We start from the raw sequence: 19,475 nt of genomic DNA on the forward strand, positions 1-19,475 counted from the left end.
CCCCTCCCGATCGGCGACTTCCGGCGCCGGGGGCCGGAAGCACGGGGCCCCGCCAGAAGTTGCTGTAACCAAGATGGTGGCGAGCAGGTCGCGGGGGTGTGCGGGGCTGGAGGCGGGGCAGGGTGACTGTGAAGGGTCAGGGACGGCGCTCAGGGTGTGGGTCAGAGTGTAGTGCGAATAGCCAGGCCAGGGGTCAGTGTGAAAGGTCAAGGGAAACAAAACGAGTCAGGGGTGAGTTCCTCTCTCCGTCCCAATTAGGGTTTCCATGGTAGCGGGGGGCTCTGCAGGCCCAGACTGCCTCGGCCCATGGCGGGTCATGGCCTGGCCCTGTCCGGACGCCTGGGCTGTATCTGGGCTCGGGCTGGAGGCCCGGACGCCTGGGGAAAGCAGGGGTCTGGGGGGTAGGATCCCTTTAGGGAAACCCACAGCCTCTTTTTTTCTGGGTTTGTTTTTAATTGAAAACCAAGTGAAAAAAGAAGTGTGGAAGCATCTGTAGATGTAGAAGGGTCTTCAGGGTGGGTGGGTGGGCAGATGGCAGTGGCAACTGTGGGTTGGGGGCACCCCAGGATGCAGCTGGCACTGAGCCCCCCCCCGGCCTCCCTGGCGCAGTGTTTCCGCGGGGTGAGGGCAGCAGCTTGGCTTCATCCTGGCTCCCTGTGCAGCTCGGCTCGGGCTTGAGAGAGGGGAGATGCCTTTGGGGACTCCATGGGACACACAGCCAGCCCCAGATGTGGCGCAGTCTCAGCCCCTCGTTACGCCCAGCCATGACACTGCACCCCAGAGCCAGCAGCACTGTCCGCTTCGCCTTCGTATCTCTACCTGCACCATCAGAGCTGGGCAGCAGCACCAAGAGCACGGAGCAGCAGCAGGCTGAGGCCAAGGACTGAAGGAGATGGGGCCACCGCCTTGGAGGGGCATGCAGGAGTAGCCAGTGCAGGAGGAGCTACAAGAGATGGGGGGACATTCGGGCAGATGTAGATGTTCCAGGACCCCCAGACAGCACGCAGGATGAGACCTATTGCAGGCGGTAGGAGAGCACTGGGGGCTGAGCTGCAGGTGGTGCTGGGTACAACAGGGTCGCCCCCTCGAACTGAGGGGTCTGGGCCCTCTGCTGTCCCCCACTTCTTGCTTACGCGTTATGGCCGGAGGCAGCATCATGGTGTGGTTCGTCATCAGTGCAAACAGCCCCATTATGGCCAGTGTCCCTGAATTGAACTGGGGTAGAGCAGGGGTAAGAGGAGTCAGCGAGTGCAGCACAAACATCTCTCTCCCCATTCCTGGACACCTGGGTTCCTCAAGCCGGGGTCTGTAAGGGCCCCCAGGGGCAAGTCCAGCCACCCCCACCCTGCCTGAGGCAGCAGGATCAGCCCTGTGCAGCCCAGACACCCCCATCCCCTAACCGCTTCCTACAGCTGCCAGCACCCCTGTAGGACTGTGGCCACTATGTTGTGCTGCTGCTGGGGGCCGGAGACTCTGCAGAGAGCCCAGGCCCAGGCCATGCCCCTGCTGCACAACCAGCTCTGACTGCCCCCCTCCCCAAATTGCTTTTCCTTCCAGGTGCAGCTGAGCCCCAGAACTCCCCAGCACACCCAAGATAGAGCCAGTTGGTGCATGAGCCAACATCTGCCACCAGCTGGATGCCCCCCCTTGAAGCTGCCAGCTGAGATGTGTGTGTCTGAGGGGGGCAAACCCTGCATCCCTCAGAATGGGGACCAGTGCCCCAGTATTGGGCCCCCGCTACAGACAGGGTGCTGCAGGTCGGAAGTGAGGGCACTGGCAGGACTGCAGGGTACTTTCAGCCGTATGGATCTGGTGCTCCATTGATGGGGGGAGGGTATCAGGGTAGGCTCAAAGCCCCCCCAGCCTCTCCCCTCCGAGAGAACCCAGGCACCAGGGCCCCCAGCTTTCCCCACCTGCGCTGTAACCACTAGCCCTTTCCCCACCCACCTGAGTGCTTCCTGCCTGCACACAGTGCTCTTGCCCCATGGAGGAGCTGGATGCCTTGGGGTCCCTCCAGTGGCTGCGCAGGCACAGGGCAGGTAGAAGCCCCCAGACCCCCAGCTGGCTGGTGTCCCTCACTCCTGACCTGTAGTCTCCTTGTCACCTGGGTGCTCCTCACTCCCAAACTGCGGCCCCCACCCCCCCCTGCTTAGCCAGTGCCCCTCACTTCTGACCTGGATACCTGGGGTCTCTCCCCACTTTGGAACAGAAGTGGGGCTGGGTGTTTGGAGCTGGGCAGCTGGCAGCCTGGATGCCTGGGTTCTCTGCCCGCTCTGTGGCATCCAGGCCAAGCTGGGTGCTGGGGCAGGCAAATGAGGCTGGAGTTTGTTCTTTATTCCTTATTCCTGCCTCCTGGTTCCTGTTTCAAAGCTAATCTGGGTGCAGTTAAAAGCTGTTAGTAACAAATTATATAAGATCAAGACTGAGGATGTCATCAAAACTGCTGGCTCTGGGGTGGGAGCTCAGTATAATGGGACTGTGGGGAGGGGCTGGGTGTAATGGGGCTTGGAATGCGACTGGGTCTGGGGTGGGGCCTCCGTGGGTACAACAGCAGAAAGGTCGATTGACTAATTAAAATGTGAAATAATATCACACATCAGGGTCATGGCTCTGAAGAAAGGCCAGAGATGGGCTGAGAGCGAGGGGTGTGACCATGCGTGGGTCCCTTTGGCTACGCATCCCCTGGCTACGCGTCCCTTCCCTGGCGTCCACTGCTAAATACACCTGGGCAGAGTTGGAGCACACGGGTCTGGGGGTGGCAGCCGGAAGCCTGGGGTCACACATCCACCAAGCTTTGTGGCGGGCAGGGCTCCTCAGGGGTGTCTGTGGCAGAACCCCCACCCCCCCAGTTCCCCTTGCTCCCTACCTGGATCCCTGGCTTCTGTCCCCAGTCTTGGAGGATATAGGGGCTTGGTGATTAGAGCGTGGGTGGGGGAGGAACTGGGCCGTGCGGCTTCCCTGACCCGTGCCTGGCCCTCTAGGACTTCCTGGCCAGGCACAAACGTCATGAAGCCTACTACTGGATCGGACTCCGCATCCAGGGCCCAGCCGGAAACGAGCTGGGTGGGCGACCCCGGCACCCGGGGCATCAGGTACAGGCACAGAGATGGGTTGCAGCGAACTGAAGTCATGGGAGCAGTGCATTGTCGGGGGGCAGCAGGACCCCAGCACCCTCCTCCCCCCAGAGCAGACCTGCTCTTTCTGCCCCCCCAGGCTGAGGATGACCCCGGGACCACCGCAGGAGCAGTACGGCGCCTTCAGGGACAAGCAGAGCATCTACCCCGACCTCTGCCAGACAGTATCGCTGGATCTGCCAGCGCCGTGCCTTAGCCCTGGCCTGACCCCCCCCAGAGCCAGCCGCATCTTGGCTGTATGAAGCTGTGGGCCCTGGGGAGGCTGTGTTGGCCCTGACGAGTGAGCCGGTTGCCCTGTGGCAGGGACAGCTGTGCCAGGAAAGTGGTGGAATAAATGCCCGGAGCCCCTCGCCCTGGTCCTGTGTGTGTCTGTGGGGGCGAGGGCAGAGGGGGTGAGTTAGTGCAGGGTGCGGGTCCTCCTGGGGGATACTGGTGATACCAGGAGGGTACTAGGAAGCGCTGGGGGATACGGGGAAGATGCTGGGGAGCTACGGAGAGGACGCTAGCCATCAGCGTTGCCATGGGAACCAGGCGCAACGGCCCCCTCTGACCGTCAAGCGCGGCAGCCGCAGTCCCTTCACTGCCGTAAAACCCCACCCCTCCAGCCGAGCCGTAAAGGGGCGGCGTCGCGAAGTACTTGCCCTCACTGCGGTGAAGTACCGCGGTGTCGCAAAAGGACCGGCAAGATGGCGGCGCCCACGTCCGGGGAAAGGGGTGGAGGTAGTCGGAGTGCATGGTGAGGGGGAAACGGAGGAGAATTCATTTGGTTCCAAATTAGCCCCTCCTACGGTTTCCATGGTAACGGAAGGCCCAGGCTGCTTAGGCCCATATGGGTTGGGGGAGGGGAATGGACCCCTGGCCACGGGCTGACCCTGCCTGGCAGCCCCACCTCGGCCGAGACAGGGTCAGCCCCATCCTCCCCAGACAGGGTTGCCCCCCACAGCAAGGAAACCCACAGCCTTGTTCTTTTTTGGCTTGTTTTTCAATTGAAAAACCATGAGTCCCCCCTCTCCCCCCCCCCAATTACATTCATAGGCTGCTGTCCCAACAATGTCTCCCTTTACAGTACCAGAAAACTTCACAAAATAACACCATCTGTCAACAGGTATGAAAATTAAAAACCCACATCAACAATCCTAGAAAATACATTATTTTTTCCCTATACATTAACAAAATATTGCTAGTTTTGTGATGAACGTTAAAAAATATACCCATAAAGAAAACACATCCTTGTTATTGCTAATTTTGCTATGTTAAAAACAAATATGAATCAATCTTTGGTAAACACATCCTTCGAAAGTACATAGGAAAAAGTACTATTTTTTTCCGTATTTGTTTCAAGTTGGTGGAAGATGCAGCACCAGTTTCCACATATGCAGTTTGACCCCCTGGCAGAGGTGTAAAGACAGCGGGGAGTCAGGTAAACGCCCTGGAGAGGGGCCAGGAGATCCCCTTTCATATTCATGAAGACAAGTCTGGTTTAAAAAGGAAAGTGGGGACAAAAGAACGGAGAATCCCTTGGGTAGAGTGAGACAGGGAGAGGGATTGTCGCAGTGTGCACAGGAAGTGCAGTGAGGGGGGCTGGAAAGGACCCTCCAGGGAAAAGTCAGAGCCATAGAGAACTGGGGCTGGAAAGGCCACCCCACCCCGCCCCTTGCACTGAGATCACATCCAGTCCAAGCCCTGCCTGAAGCAGCTCCAGCCTTGTGCAAACCAGTCCACGTAAACCCGTATCTGACTTATGAGCAACACAATGGAGCACCAGACATCACCTCAGCCTCAGGGAAAGCGGGGGGCCGGGGCGGGCGGGGGGGGCCACAGCAGCCAACGTCCTGCTGCTGTGAAGGGTTAGTAGCGGACACTTGAGAGACCCCAGGCCAAGGCCATGCCCCTGCTGTAGAGGACAAACCCCCTGACTCCAGACCAGCTTAACTATGGGGCGGGGGGCGGGCAGGGGGGATTCCTTCCTGACCCTGGATCTGGTATCCATTTGGGGAGTCTTAAAATCCCTTGAGATGCATCTCATGCATGTCTGGGTTGCTTCCATTCAGGCAGAGATCCACCTTCCCAACCCACGACATGATCAGCAGAGCTCAGGGCCAAACCCCACCTCCTTAATGCTATTGAATATTGTGCATGTGTGAGAGAAAACATTGTTCACTGCCAGGTTCCTGCACATGGTGGGAAGGCTGGAGGCAGATGTCTTCCTAGTGCTATAGCCCCTGGGAAAAGATTTACAAAATGAGTTTATGCCTTCACTTTTAAGTTAACTCCCCACCCCTTGCCAGTGCTTCATAGAAATGGAGTGTATAGGACAGACCCTAGAGGGAGGCCAGAGCAGACCAGACCTGCTGCCATTGACTCCCCTCATACCTTAGAGACCCCCTTTTGCCAACCTTGGTCCCTGCACACAGATGAAGCCTTTCAGGGTTGTTCTTGGCTCTGAAGCTCTGTGACCCTTGGGGCTGGGAAAGGTGTAGTGTGGCCACCTCCTGGGAGCCCCATTAGACCCCTGGCAGGGGGTGGAGAAATCCAAGGAAGCAAGCAGAACTCATAAATAACACCAGTCTGGTTGGAAAGAGTTGTCCTGAAGGTGGGGAGGGGGGCCTTCATCCTCTACCTCACGCATATGAGGTAATACGGTATGAATAGCGCAGATAAATTAGCTCTGCTCTGCTGTGCGCTGGAAGTGGAATTTCTCCCCTGGCCACCTGTAATTACAGCACTGAAGACCCAGGTTTCCAGCCCAGAGTGGGGAAGACAAGAAAAGATGCAGCTTGGGTGTGACAGAAATGCTCTAAGCTCCCCATCGATCCATACCTGGGCTAGGCCCAGCAGCCCTCTGGGGTCTAGGGAGTGGCGGTGGTGGTGATCTCCTGCAATAGCAAGGCCCGACTACGCTGAGGCCACTCTTCTTGAGCTCCTACCTAGAGGATGAGAAGCAGATCCTAGAGGGGAGGAGATGCTGTTAGATGCTCCCAGCCAGCAGCACATAGCACAACTGCGCTAGCTGCTCCCAGCCCGTCTCCAGTGCGTCCTGGCACCCAGGTCCCCACCACCGAGCCTGACAGGACGCTCACCCACGCTCATGCACAGTTGAAGAGGGTTGGACCCACACGCTGTTGTAATGCTCCGACTGCTCCTGCAGGGAGAAACGAGACAGCCCGTGGTGCTGCACATCCACCCCAGAGCCAGCTGCAGCAGGGGCCCTATTATACCCAGCCCCACTGCCCACCCCAAAGCCAGCTGCATCAGCCCTGTACAACCAGCCCCAGTGCCCCACCTGAGACGCAGTATCTCAGCATCTTGTTACAGCCAGCCATGACACTTCACCCCAGAGCTAGTCGCACTGCCAGCTTTTCCCTTGTATAGCTGTCTCATGTCAAAGCTGATCAGTTGCCGACCTTGTTCTTTACAGAAGGTGACACATGCAGAGTGGCTGAGGAGGATAGGGCTGGAGACAACTATCCCTGCGGGGCTGGCCTTTGTAGGAGGAACCGGAGAAGTAGCCACAAACTTGGAGGAGCTGGAAGCTGCAGGAGACAGGGGGACATTCAGGCAGACGTGGACCACCCACCCCCATCCCTACCAGACAGCATGTGGGGCAAAACCCCTCCCAGCTGGTAAGACAGCACTGAGCGCTAGGTACAGCAGGGAGCTGAACTGCAGCTGACTTGGGGGTGGGCGTTGGCCTGGGTGTAACCCGGCTGGGATGTGGCTGGCTCTGGGGTGATGCTGTAAAATGGGGCTCAGCCTTTCAAACCAAGGTGTCCGGGCTTCCAGCTCTACCCATCAGTCCCTGTTCCTCTCAGAGCTGGGAGAGAACCCAGGTGTCCAGACCCCCAGCTCCTCCCCATTGCTTACAGGAACTGGAGGAAGGTGTCAGCGTCTTATTCTGTGACTGTGTCGTGCATCCCCGATGTCTTACAAAGCCACACTGTCACTGCTATCACTGGCACCAGCACCAGGAGGCAGACTGGGAGGGGAAGCAGTGGTAAGAGGCAGCAGCGAATGCAGCACAAGCACCTCTCCTCACTCCTGGGCACCTGCCCCCAGGGGCATATCCAACCCAACCCCTGCCTGAGGCAGCAGGATCAGACCCATGCAGGCCAGACCGCTCCATCCTGTAACTCCTTCCTACAGCTGCTGTCACCCCCAGGCCTTGCCCCCACCCCTGCCCTGGGGACAGCAGCGGGGCCACATCCCCATGTCCTGCTGCTGGGGGGGACATCATACACGAGAGCCTAGGCCTAGGCTGTATCCCCGCTGCAGAGGTAGGGGAACCCCCCAGGCTGGGCAGAGGGCAAATCCCTGCCTGCCCCCAATGGTATGACTGAGCAGCGGGGCAAGACCCTTCAGCCAGGACTGTGTAGGGCCAGTCGCAGCAGTAGCACTGGCAGAGCCCAGTCCCCATCCCATCCCAGGTTATAGCCAGCACCCAGAGTCTCTGGTGGGGCCTTAAACCCCACAAAACCCATGCGCTTGGGGGGGGGGGGGGGGGGGGGGCGGGCGGGTACCAAGCAGGGCCAGGAATCACAATGCCAAGATCGTTACCTACCAACATATTTCTTCCATGGGTTTGGACACGACTGACATTTCTTCTTCAGAATCTCTATCATCTTCGTCTGGTGACTCTGGCCTGTGGCACCCAGGTCCTTCCTGCCAGCACGGGGGAGATCAGGGGTGCTGCAGCCCTACCCCAACACCCCAGAACAGACAGAACACAGGCATCCAGGCCCCCAGGGCTGGGGAGGGACACCAGGCACCCAAGCACCCAGAGAAGGGGAACAGAAACCAGGTACCTGGGCTCCTCCCCAGTGGAGCTGTTAAGGTCATTTGGGGGGAGGGGGGGAAGCTGGACCCAGACAAGCCCCCTATTTGCTGCCCCCCACAACATTAGTGAGGCAAGCACACTGTGTGTATGTGTGCGCGTGCCTAGTGAGGCCACCAGTGCACACGTGTGCACACATCTAGTAAGGCCACCAGTGTGTGTGTGCATGTGAGTGTCTAGTGAGGTCAGTACACTGTGTACATGTGCCTAGCGAGGCAAGTATACTGTGTGTGCACATAGGTAGTGAGGCAAGCACAGTGTGTGTGTGTGTGTGTGTTCATAGGGTGAGTTCCACAAGCACTCCCCACCATACACATGCACTCCCCCTCACACTGCCATACATGCAGACCCCCCCTCGCCCCATCCCCCCCCCACCCCTAGCCACCCCCCTCACACACCCACAGCCTCCCCCACATACCCACACACCCACAGCCCCCCACAAACCTATCCCCACCCCCATGCCCCCTACACCTCCACAGTTTACAAGAGTAAGACTTCATTTTCAGCTATTATATGCAATCACCTCTATGCACACTACACAAACATGTAAATCAGGACAAAACAATTTTTTATAATCAAATAAATGGATGTTTTAGATGTTTGATTTTTAGAATAAAATTTGGCATTTTTCTCGTTCTGAGATGGCCAAACCACTGTTTGAAAGGAGTACTTCAGGGGGCAAAGGTTGGGGGTTAGGGGGCAGGGCTTCAGGTCCCAAGATGGCAACCAGGGGGCAGGGCTCCCTATTCAGCCCTTGACAGCTTGCCAAAACTGGGTAAGCAGCCCTCTGCCTGGAATAATTGCCTGCCCCTGCCCTATAGAGAACCCAGGGGTTCAGGCACCCAGGCTCCAGCCACAGCCAAGGGCAGAACCCAGGTAGGTGAGCTGGGGAGAGACCCCAGGCATCCAAGCTCCCCCTGCCTGTGCAGGGAGCTGCTGAGTGAGGCAAGCAGTGTGTGGGGGGAACAGCTGGAGCAGAACAGCTAGGCCTGGACAAGTCCCTATTCTCTGCCCCCTTCCCCAACACCTGGGAGGGGAGAAGCCTCCTCCCCCCACCCCCAGCTGTATTTGGGGCATATTTTGGTATCCAGAGAGAGGGGATTTTGGTACCGGCTTGTGGTGACCCATTTCCTGTCTGCAGAGCTTGTCTGCTTTTAACCAAAGTCTTGCTGGTTATTTCTGGTCAGGACTGGATTAACTTTTTAGCAGGCTCTAGGCAAACAAAATTGCGCAAAAAGTTGACATTTTTTATCACTTTGTTTTACTCAATAATTCTAAGAAGTAAAATAAGCACAACTGGGCCTTCTCCACTAAGGGCCCTAGGCATGTGACTAGTTTCATAGTAGCTAGGGTCAAGAGGGACCTGAACAGATCATCTAGCCTGCCCCCCTGCCACAGGCAGGAATGAATGCTGTGTTCACAAGACCCCAGACAGGTGATTGTCCAACCTCCTCTTGAATTTGCCCAAGGTAGGGGCGAGGACCACTTCCCTGGAAGTTGGTTCCCGATTGTGGCCACCCTAACTGTAACATATTGCCTTCTGATCTCCAACCTAAACCTATTCTCCATCAGCTTATGACCATTGTTCCTCGTCACCCCAGGTGGTGCTGGGGAGAAAAGGGCTCTGCCTATTTGCTGTTGATTCCCCCCTGATGAGCTTGTAGGCAGCCACCAGGTCCCCCCTCAGCCTCCTCTTGCTGAGGCAGGTCCTTCATTCTCTCCTTGTGGGGCCTGCCCTGCTGCCCTCTCACCAAGCGGGTGGCCCTCCTCTGAACCCTCTCCAGGCTGGCCACATCCCTTTTGAAGTGCAGTGCCCAGTACTGGACGCAGTACTCCAACTGCGGCCTGACCAAAGTTGCATGGAGGGGGAGTATTACCTCTGTGGACCAGCTTCAGATGCACCTTTGGATGCATGACAAGGTATGGCTGGCTGCAGTCTGGCATTGACGGCTCATGTTCATCTTGTAGTCAATAATGACTCCAAGATCCCTTTCCGCCTCTGTGCTTTCAAGAGGGGAACTCCCCAGCCTGTATGTATGCTGTGGATTCCTTCCCCCAAGGTGCAGCACCCTGCATTTGTTTACGTTGAACCCCATCCTATTCTCATCTGCCCACTTTTGTAGTCTGTCTAAATCTAGTTGCAGCCCCTCTCTCCCTTCAAGTGTGTCCACCTCGCCCCACATCTTAATGTCATCAGCAAACTTGGACAGTGTGCTTTCCACCCCCTCGTCCAAGTTTGTCTATGTCTTACTGTGGCCCTGCCACCAATGCCTGTGTCTGCTGGGTGAGAGTGGGGGGCTGGAGCCCGGATGCCAGGGTTGTCGGGGGGGACGGACCCATAAGGCAATGGAGAAGACCCTAGGGCCTGAGCAAGACTCCACAGGGACTCACCTGGCAGGTGTACATAGTCCTGGGGACCCAGTTCTAGTCACCGCTGTTGTTCACCACGTCCGTGTCCCTAGGATGAAACTGTGCCGGGGTGGGGGCTTCGGCATCGAAAGTCTGGCTGCCTGCAGCTGCTTTAAGGTTCACATTCATTAGGACACCTGCCAAAGGACTTGGAAGCATCTGAAGCCCTAGGCTGGGGTGGAGGATATTTGCTGGAAGTAAGACCACATGTGGTTCTTGAATGACTATTCTTAAAAAGATCTTCACAGAGCCACCCATCCTAGCCTTTAAACAAGCACCGAACCTCGCCAACCTCATCACCAGAAGCAAACTTCCTCAAGCCCAGAACACACCAAAAGGATCCAGACCGTGCCATGACAAGAAATGCAAACCCTGCCAACACATCTCCACCACCCCCCACTATTACTACACCCCACAACAGAGCCATCAGCATCCCAGGATCTTACAGCTGCACCTCCAGAAATGTGATATACCTCATCCAATGCACCAAATGCCCTGATGGAAGATATGTAGGAGAGACCAAACAACAACTGCGCACCAGAATGAACGCACACCGGAAATCTATCAAAGACAGAAACACTCAATTACCGGTGGGGGCACATTTCTCACAGGAGGGCCGCCCTCTCTCCAATCTCTCAGTCCTGATCCTCAAGGGAAACTTACACACTTCCCAGAGACGAGCCTATGAGCTCCTTTTCATCAACCTCCTGGATACTAGAGATCATGGACTAAACATACACATTGGATTTTTGACATCTGACTCCCCAGCCCAGCCTCTGGTTTCTTTAATATAGACAATGGATTTTTGATACATTATAATCTGCCTGGCAACTGACTCCCCAGCCTAGCCCAGCCCAGCCCAGCCCAGCCCAGCCCCTGGCTTCTTTACTTTTCATTCCATCCAGGAGGAGCACACACCGACTGCTGCAGCTTCCTGAGCCTGACAAAGGGTTTTTGAACCCGAAAGCTTGCTTAATAACTATTCTCCAACTATTTGGGTTGGTCTAATAAAAGATATCAAATTCACCCAAGGAACCTTGAATGACTCACGAATTTGGAATTGGTTTAGCTGATTTGATGGAAACACAAAAAATTGTCCTTAAAAAAAACAAAATTAAAACAATTCAGTCAGCCTTGTCACATGCCAAATACAAAATTATTGTTTTGGAAGCTTAAATAATTGGATTTCTTGACACTCTGGTACACTGCCAAACCCTACCCTCCAGAAAGTATGTAAATAAGTCTGGAGCAATATCCAAGGGTTTCACCATTTCCTAGGCTCAACACAGCAACATTCTTGAACTACTTTTTTGAGCTGCTTTTTTTGGAGCTGCTTTTAAAAATTAAATGTTAAAATAAATTAGTTGCTAGGTCCTCAGATCTGTAGGGAAGGCAATTACATGCCTCAGTCTTGGGCAAACCTGGCAGCTGCCCCAGACAGAAAGGGCAGTAATTTTTTTTTCTGTGGTCTGATTATTATTATCATTGTGCCTGGCAAAGGGAGGCCTGATACTAAACGTTTGCCCGGAGCCACCAGGAGTCCAAGTACGGTGCTGTTCCCTGCCACACAACCAATGTTTCTGGTGGTTCATAAAAGTGCACTTTCAGACCTGACTTCTTTCTTTTTTTTTTTTAATTTTTATTTGACACACCATGGGGCTGCCTTTATTCCTAATGGGTGCAGGCCTTTGTTCTACTGGTGTCTGTGCACGTGTGTCCCCTGGGGGCAGCGTCTCTGTGCATGTCCTGGACACCTGGGGTGTACTGTGTGTGGATGTGTGCACACGCACACACTAGATGCCTCATCTGCACGTGCACACGTGTGCGCGTGCAGGCTGTGTGCATGTGCCATATGTGTACGTCTGACAGCTGTGTTGGTATTCATGTGCATGTGTTTTGGGCACTGGGTTCTTGAATGACTCATCGTTTTGACCTCATTTTCAGCTATTATGGAATCCCTTCTACATATATACAGTGCAAGCACACAAGTCAGGAGAAAAATATTGTTAAGCGACACCCCACCCCCCCAGCCAAAATAAGTACCTGCCCCTGGCCCAGCAGGTAAGTCTGTGTAGGGGAAGGGCAGGGTGGGGCAGGGGCAGATCAAGGTCCCCACAGTGAGGGAGGGAGTGGGGCTGGGGTGAATGGGGCCCTGGGGCCAGTGCATAGTTGGGGGGGGTCACCATGTGGCCATGCAGCTCCCAAGGCAGTGGTAGCAGGGCAGAGCCCCAGCCCGCAGTGGGCAGCCTGCCCCCATCCTGTGCACAGATCTGGGGGGCACATGCCCCCACGCACTGGTACTTGACTCTTGTGTGTGTGTGTGTGTGGGGAGTGGGAGGGGAGGAGGAGGGTCACTGACCCCCTCCCGGCCCTTGGGACTTCATGGAGCAGGCGGGCAGCTAGGTGAGGTCAAAGGGGCTTTTACATACAGCCCCCCTGATTTCATGTCTGTGCCCCTGTGCCCTGTTTTGCAATGTGACCCCCCACCCTTCCTCCTGGTGGCCCCCGCCCTTTTACCCATACAGGCCGCGCTAGCATGCATTGCCCCCATGCACGTGTTTGCCATGCTACCTCCCCCGAAAAATATAACTACCGTGCAGGTGGCGAGCCCTTGCAGCCAGGGCGGGGGCGGGGGCGGGGGCGCCCGGGGCGAGCGAGCCGGGGGCAGAAGGGGCGCGGGCGGGACGCTGCCGCCAGGAGCACAAGGCGCGGCCACGGCCGCTACGTAAGCCCCACCCGGGTTGGGCTGGATCTCTCCGCGCCTTTGCATGCAGCCGGGACTACTTTGCAAAGGGGAGGGGAGCGAAGGCCCCTGTGCAAAGAGAACAGGGCTTCCGCGGGTCCGGCGCGCTCCCATTGGCTGGCCCCGCCCTGAAACGTCACTGCCTGGAGGGGACTACTTTTTGCCGGAGGAGGGACACAGAAAACAACTTTTTTTTTCCTCTGCAAAAACTTTTCCAGGGTGGCCGGGAAGACGTCGCTTCCTGTCTACAGCCTACAGGCCGTGTTGTCCCGCCCAGAGAACGCGACTCTGAGGGTCTCGTCCTCTCCCGGGGGGCCCTTCCCCCGCCTTGTCCCTTGAAAATTCAGGTTGGGAGCGAGCTCGGGAGGTCACACGTAGTCCAGCCCCTGCTCCGGGCAGGACCAGCCCCAACGACATCGTCCCAGCCGGGGGGGCTTTGTCTAGCTGGACCCTAAAAACCTCCAAGGATGGAGACTCCCCCATCTCTCTGGGGAGCCTGTTCCAGCGCTTCACCACCCTCCTCAGGAGAAAGTTTCTATCAATATCCAACCTCAACCTCCCTTGCTGCAGCCTGAGCCGGTTGCTCCTTGTCCTGCCACCACTGAGAACGGCCCAGCTCCAGCCTCTGCAGGGAGTTGAAGGCTGCTATCAAATCCCTGCTTAGTCTGCTCTTCTCCAGACTCAGTCCTAACCCTAACTCAGTCAGTCCAGTTCCCTCAGCTTCTCACAAGTCCTGTCCCTGGGTCCCCAGCCATTTTCCTTGCCCTCCGCTGGACTCTCTCCAACTTCTCCACATCTTTCCTGTGTGGGGAGCACTTGGCCTGCGTCTCCCCTTCAGGGCATGGGGGAGGCACCTGCCCATCAGCAGCATGGGGTGGGAAGCCAGGAGGGCGTCGCCTTGTCTCCCCTCTGGTCCCTGTGTCCCTGCAGCCAGCTCCTCCCTGCATTGCCTCGGGCAGGGGCACCAACACCTGCTCAGTCTCCAGCCAGGGGCTTGGGGCTGCAGCTCTGCGCAACCAGTGTCAACGGCATCCCCTGGCCTGTGCCCAGGAGACCAAGGCTGTGGTGCTTTCCTGGCCTAGCAGATCGGTGCCTCAGCCTGTTACACGGTGGCCCCCACAGGGTGTCTGGCTCCTGCAGCAGGAGCCCAGCCCTTGCCCCCGGACTGATGCGTGGAGGGAAACCCCGTGCATCTGATAGCGGTGGCAACAGCTGTTCTCTCTCTGGCCGTGGGTCAGCGCACAGGTCTCCAGCTCGTGCCCCCAGGTCTCAGGGGCGTCACCGCCCAGGGCAGCACTGACCAGGGTACCCCCCGGAAATGCCCGCCCCCTCCCCCTGTGTCCAGGGTGGTGAGCGCTGCATCTCAGTCCTGCTGCTGGGCAAGACGCAAGCACTGCTGTGGGACACGGCGCCCCTGTCCTTGCCCTGGGACAAAACGTCATCAGTAAACATGTACTGTTTAAATGGTTCCCCCCCCAGTCCTGAAATGTATTATGACTGGCGTAACTGAGGAGATTTAGTTGCAACTTTGTGATGAGATTTAATTGTAACTGTTATTTTTTAAACGGGAGAGAAAGTATTTTATTGATGATTTTAAAAAATAATAATCCAATTTTAATAAGAAAAATCTGGTAAAAAAAAAAATCATTGATTCTTATCCACCTTGCAGCCCAGCCTCCTGGCAGGGGTCCTGAGGGTCCCTAGGGGCAGTTGGTCTAACGGGTGTCTCCTCTGTCCCAGGGCATCCTGTGGCACAGGTGAGAGACGGACCGCTGGGATAAGAGTAGGACGGGTGAGCGACCCCTGCACAGGGAAGGAGAAGAAACCTGGTGCTCGGGGAGGGAGGGGCTGACTGACCCTGCTGAGCGTGGAAGGAACTGGGGGGTCGGGGGATGCAGGGGGCACTGATGGGGAGGGGACACTTGGCCCCTGCAGTGTTGGGAGCAAGTCTGGGGGTTCCCCTTGCTCACAGGATCCTTCCCTCTTCCAGAGTCCCACCGGATGCTGATCGTGAGCATTGTTATCAGTGTTGTGCTGGTCCTTGCTGGGACGGGCACAGCTGGATACTTCCACAGTAAGTGCTGGGCGAAGCCCTTGGGGTCAGGCCATGCCCAGGCCTTGGCACGGGGGAGCAGAGAGGGCTCCTCACCGCTGTGCCTGGGACCTGGTGGATGAGGGATTCTCCAGCTGCTCTGGGCTCCCAGGTCTATGTGCCCCCAGGGCGGCAGCAGCCAGACCCCAGCACCAGTGCTGCGAGGCTGCCTTGCTGAGGGCCCTGAGGGCTGCTCTTGGGCTCTACATGGACCAAGCCCCACAGCCCCATCTTCTCCCCGGTGGCAGTGTCCTGACCCCACATCCTGGTCTGAGCCCCCGGCTCTGTGCTGTGCAGGCAGCTCCTTCTGGGCTGTGGCCCCAGGTCGGAGCCGTCCCCACTTGTGGAAGCAGCAGCAGTTGCTGATCTCTGCCTTCTCTCTGCAGGGAGTCAGGCAGCGGGATACAAAGCAGCGCCTGGTTAGAGCAAAGCCCCCTCCCCTCTCTACTCCTTACTGGTGCTGTGTAGCTCCTTGCAGAGCATCTCCGTCAGCAGACGGCCTTGCCCAGCCCCATGCTGCCTCCTTGCAGCTGCCAGATGGTGCCAGGGAGCCTGAGCAGAGCCCTGGGTCTCGCTTGTGTCTGGGGAGTCACAAAGGTGCCCGTCATAGCGGTGTCTGTATGTTCTTGCTAGCATTGGCTGGTGTGGGGCATGGGGGGCATTGGGTCTCTGCACTCATGGAGCTCTAACCCCCTCTTCCTTCTCTCTCAGTCTGGACAGCTTGGAGAGAGAAGCCTTGCAGTGCTCCGGTGAGTGTCAGTGTGATGGACCTGACCCAGGCGAGGGGCTGCTGGGGCCTGGGGCAGTGGGTAAAGGGGGTGCTGTGGGCTGGCCCCAGGAAGCAGCCTCAGGACAGGACAGTCCTGCTGTGAGTCTCTCAGCTCCCCAAGTTTGAAGGGTGAAGAACTAGCCTAGGGAGGGACCATCATGGTGCTGGTGTCATCTATACCCTCCGTGCCCGAGTGCCAACGCTGGCCCAGCTGGGAGCTCAGTGGCTCCTGGGGGTGGGTGGGTTTTTAGCATGTGGATGCTGGCCTGGGGGGCTACCTTGCCCCTGCCCTGTCTCCCATGGGCTGGAGCAAAGCTGTTTCCTGGGCTGGCATCAGGTCTCGCCCTGCCTCCTGTGGAGCTGGCAGCTCTGGCTGTGTGTGGGGCCACAGGACTCCTGGCAATGCCAGCCACCATGCGAGCCCCTGGGGAGGGGCAGAGGCAGGGGCAGGAGCCAGCTCAGGGGCACAGTTATCAGTCCCGTGACCTGGCCAGGCCCTGCCGGCCAGTGCCTGATCATCATCACTGCAGGGCAGGGTGAGTGCAAGGAGCCTCTAGCTGCACTGGCATTTGCCTGTGCCCACCTGGCTCCCCTGAACCCAGGATAGGAGTTGCAGGGTGGGGCTGGTAACCTGTTCCTAGTGAGAAAATTCTTCCTAAAATCCAACCTCAACTTCCCTTGCTGCAGCTTCAGCCCATTGCTCCTTGTTCTGTCATCTGCCCCCACTGAGAACAGTCCAGCTCCATCCTCTCTGGAGCCACCTTCCAGGGAGTTAAAAGCTGCTATCAAATCCCCCCTCAGTCTTTCCTTCTGCAGAATAAATCAGTCCAGTTCCCTCCACCTCTCCTCACAAGTCATGTCCCACAGCTCCTGAACCATTTTTGTTGCCCTCCTTTGGACTCTGTCCAATGTGTCCACATCCTTTCTGTGGTGGTAGTGGGGGGACACAAAACTGGACACAGGACTCCAGATGTGGTCTCCCCAGTGCCGAACAGAGGGGAAGAATCACTGCCCTCCATCTGCTGGCAACGCTCCTACCAATGCAGCCCAGGATACCATTAGCCTTCTTGGCAACAAGGGCACACTGCTGGCTCCTGTCCAGCTCCTCGTCCCATCTCCTCAGGGCCTGTTCTGCAGAGCTGCTGCCCAGCCAGTTGGCTCCCAGCCTGTCCCGGTGCAGGGAATTGTCCCATCCTCAGTGCAGGACTTTGCACTTGTCCATGTTGAACAAACCCCTTATACAACAAGGATTGTACAGACCCAGCTGTTCTGATCCAGCTGTTGCCCCCCAGCCTCAGACAACTTTAGGAGCTCACCTGTGAGGGGGGAGTGGAGCAGAGCCCAGATGCCTGGGTTCTCTATAGGATATGGAGGGGCCTGGGAGGCTGCACATCTGGGTGCCCTGGGAGGGCAGGGGGCTGGGGATGAGAGCAGGGGGGTGATGAGACTATTCTCCCCCATTGAGGGGGCTGGGGGCAGGGCAAGGGGCACCAGTAACCTCCCCATGTACCCCCACAGAGCTGGCTACATCTAGAGCCCATCATGCCCGGAGCCACCCGCACCCCAGTCCTGGGTGAGGGGCTGCACTGTGCCCTGGGAGGTGGCGACATAGAAGAAGAAAGGAAGCCTTGCAGCGCTCCGGTGAGTGTCAGCATGATGGAACCGACCTGGGGAAGGACACTGGGGCCTGGGGCGTTGGATAAAGCGGGGGGCTGTGGGCTGGCCCCAGGAAGCTGCCTCGGGGCAGGACAGTCCTGCTGCAGGTCTCTCAGGTCCCCGAGTTTGAAGGGTGAAGAACCAGGCTAGGGAGGGACCATTGTGGTGCTGGCACCATCTGTACCCTCTGTGCCCGGGTGCCAGTACTGGCCCGGCTGGGAGCTTGGTGGCTCCTGGTGGTGGGTGGGTTTTTAGCATGTGGACCCCTGGCCTGGGGGGCTACCTTGCCCCTGTCTCATCTCCCATGGGCTGGGGCAGGGCTGTTTCCTGGGCTGGGGTCAGGTCTCACCCTCCCACCTGTGGAGCTGGCAGCTCTGGCTGCATGTGGGACCACAGGGCTCCTGGCAATGCCACCCTCTGTACAAGCCCTTGGGGAGGGGCAGAGGCAGGGACAGAAGCCAGCTTGGGGGCGCAGCTACCAGACTTGTGACCTGGCCAGGCCCTGCCAGCTGGTGCGTGGTCACCGTCGCTGTGGAACAAGGTGAATGCAAAGGGCCTCGTAGCTGTGCTGGCAGCTGTTCATGCCCACCTGATGCTCCTGAGACACCTCCCCTCTCTGAGCCAACCCTGAGAGCTCCAAGTCACCCCAGGCTGGGCAGCCGAGGGGGCCGAGTGCCAGGAATGCTGCATGGCTGGGTCTGCGCCAGCCCCTGTGCTCCTGGGGGATAGGGGCAGAGCGGGGGTGTCTGTCTTCCGCCCTAGGCAGCCTGGGCTCTGGGCCTGCGTGTCTCAGGAAGGGGCTGCAGCCTGGGCAGTGCCGGGAGCAGAGCTGGTGCAGCACAGGGGACCCGGCAGTGGGAGGTGTGTTGGGAAGGGGCATTTCCTCCCCTTGGGGCTGGGAGTGACCCCGGGTGGAACTGAGTGCCGAGTCAGTGCTTGCCTGGTGCTGCTGTCCCTCCAGCTGCTACATCTCCTGTGTCTCATTCCCACAGGTAAGCGGAGCCTGCGATGACTGTGAAAGCTTGGCTGGACCTGCATGTAAAATCTAAATGACCAAATAAAAATAACAGTGCATCTTGCACAAGAATGCAAGATCATGGCTTGGACCATGCAAAAGAAAGCAATCCCAATTAATTTAATCTTCTGTGCTAGTTCGAAATGTACCCAGAGTTTTATTATGCCAAATCATCATAGCGTTTGTAATCACTTGAAATGTTAATAGCTAGGAAAGAAACCCTCCTGTGGAAAAGAGAGTGGCTGGGGAAAAACTGGGTTTTGGTGACAAGACTGTCACAAGAAGATCAGTCTCCGTTAATGGTTGCAACCCATCAGGCATAGAAGAAGTGGAGCTTGCGGCACCCAGGAATACCAGACCCCTGCCATAAGATGATAACAGTCATAATGAAGGCCAGGGCAAGAGTGGATGAGGATGGAGAAGCGCTATCAAGCAGAACAAATAGTTGCTCCGCTGGTGGTTGCCATCCACTAGGCATTGAGTTAGATAGACCTCAACCCTTTACCTCACCTGAACCAAAAAATAAAATTGATGGTTCCTCAAAAAGGAAAATTGTTGGCAGAGAGTGGATACACTCATCACATGTATAACAAAGCAATGAGAGGGGCCCAGACTGCCTGAGCTGGTGTAACCAATGCCAGGAGCTTGGGGAATAAACTGGAGGAACTGGTCCTCCTGCTAAACAAGAATGACTATGATCTCATAGGGATAATGGAGACCTGGTGGGACTCCACCTATGACTGGGCCACAGGTATAGATGGCTATACCTTGTACAGGAGAGATTGTGTAGACAAAAGGGGCAGGGGTGTAGCATGCTATGTCAAGG

General features: G+C 57.1%; 3 protein-coding genes and 1 long non-coding RNA gene across 20 annotated transcripts in view; 3 read left to right on the forward strand and 1 right to left on the reverse strand.

The window, feature by feature from the left end:
* CAMTA2 (calmodulin binding transcription activator 2) overlaps positions 1-3,765 on the forward strand; it is a 16,570-nt gene extending 12,805 nt beyond the window's left edge. Inside the window, 5 exon segments of the mRNA XM_025211090.1 lie at positions 8-87; positions 2,982-3,092; positions 3,214-3,337; positions 3,340-3,608; positions 3,610-3,765. Of these exon segments, the coding sequence (XP_025066875.1) occupies positions 8-87; positions 2,982-3,092; positions 3,214-3,337; positions 3,340-3,608; positions 3,610-3,684 (659 nt within the window). The 3' untranslated portion in view covers positions 3,685-3,765.
* Positions 3,766-3,794: 29 nt separating this feature from the next.
* LOC112551239 lies at positions 3,795-10,563 on the forward strand. 12 transcript variants are annotated; one of them, XR_003095467.1, is made up of 6 exons: positions 3,803-3,870; positions 4,170-4,239; positions 4,477-4,554; positions 6,553-6,757; positions 7,001-7,128; positions 7,742-8,329. XR_003095467.1 is itself a non-coding variant. In XM_025211116.1 (5 exons), exons 1-5 carry the CDS (start codon positions 3,821-3,823, stop codon positions 10,488-10,490), a joined length of 579 nt encoding a protein of 192 aa, XP_025066901.1. In that variant the 5' UTR covers positions 3,818-3,820; the 3' UTR covers positions 10,491-10,563. The 12 variants fall into 12 exon arrangements, 5 of the variants coding, with proteins under 5 accessions (XP_025066901.1, XP_025066902.1, XP_025066904.1 ...); XR_003095468.1 differs by having other exon boundaries at positions 4,201-4,239; XR_003095470.1 differs by having other exon boundaries at positions 3,835-3,932.
* Positions 4,549-13,063, reverse strand: LOC102388783. 6 transcript variants are annotated; one of them, XR_003095477.1, is made up of 8 exons: positions 12,968-13,063; positions 10,357-10,565; positions 9,076-9,177; positions 7,693-7,793; positions 6,999-7,110; positions 6,418-6,667; positions 6,215-6,276; positions 4,549-6,082 (listed from the first exon to the last, which is right to left on the reverse strand). It is a non-coding gene; the product is annotated as an uncharacterized LOC102388783 (long non-coding RNA). The 6 variants fall into 6 exon arrangements; XR_003095476.1 differs by lacking the exon at positions 12,968-13,063 and adding an exon at positions 10,848-10,909; XR_003095479.1 differs by lacking the exon at positions 12,968-13,063 and having other exon boundaries at positions 4,549-5,356; positions 5,955-6,082; positions 10,357-10,495.
* A 79-nt stretch (positions 13,064-13,142) lies between these two features.
* Positions 13,143-18,750, forward strand: LOC112551236. The gene is made up of 7 exons (XM_025211091.1): positions 13,143-13,147; positions 13,197-13,464; positions 14,787-14,874; positions 15,108-15,191; positions 15,921-15,958; positions 17,497-17,619; positions 18,627-18,750. Exons 1-7 carry the CDS (start codon positions 13,143-13,145, stop codon positions 18,681-18,683), a joined length of 663 nt encoding a protein of 220 aa, XP_025066876.1. The 3' UTR covers positions 18,684-18,750.
* Positions 18,751-19,475: the final 725 nt, after the last annotated feature.

This window comes from Alligator sinensis, unplaced genomic scaffold, assembly GCF_000455745.1.
Source record: "Alligator sinensis unplaced genomic scaffold, ASM45574v1 scaffold553_1, whole genome shotgun sequence".
NCBI lineage: Eukaryota > Metazoa > Chordata > Crocodylia > Alligatoridae > Alligator > Alligator sinensis.

What these genes read in the sequence shown, in the direction of transcription:
- LOC112551236 (XM_025211091.1), top strand. An exon ending in AGAAGCCTTGCAGTGCTCCG is followed by an intron (nt 15,959 to 17,496) that starts GTGAGTGTCAGT and finishes GTACCCCCACAG; the next exon opens with AGCTGGCTACATCTAGAGCC. An exon ending in GGAAGCCTTGCAGCGCTCCG is followed by an intron (nt 17,620 to 18,626) that starts GTGAGTGTCAGC and finishes TCATTCCCACAG; the next exon opens with GTAAGCGGAGCCTGCGATGA.
- LOC112551239 (XM_025211115.1), top strand. Translation starts at nt 3,821, where the DNA reads ATGGCGGCGCCCACGTCCGGGGAAAGGGGTGGAGGTAGTCGGAGTGCA. An exon ending in ATAACACCATCTGTCAACAG is followed by an intron (nt 4,240 to 6,552) that starts GTATGAAAATTA and finishes TGTTCTTTACAG; the next exon opens with AAGGTGACACATGCAGAGTG. An exon ending in GGCAAAACCCCTCCCAGCTG is followed by an intron (nt 6,758 to 7,741) that starts GTAAGACAGCAC and finishes TTTCTTCTTCAG; the next exon opens with AATCTCTATCATCTTCGTCT.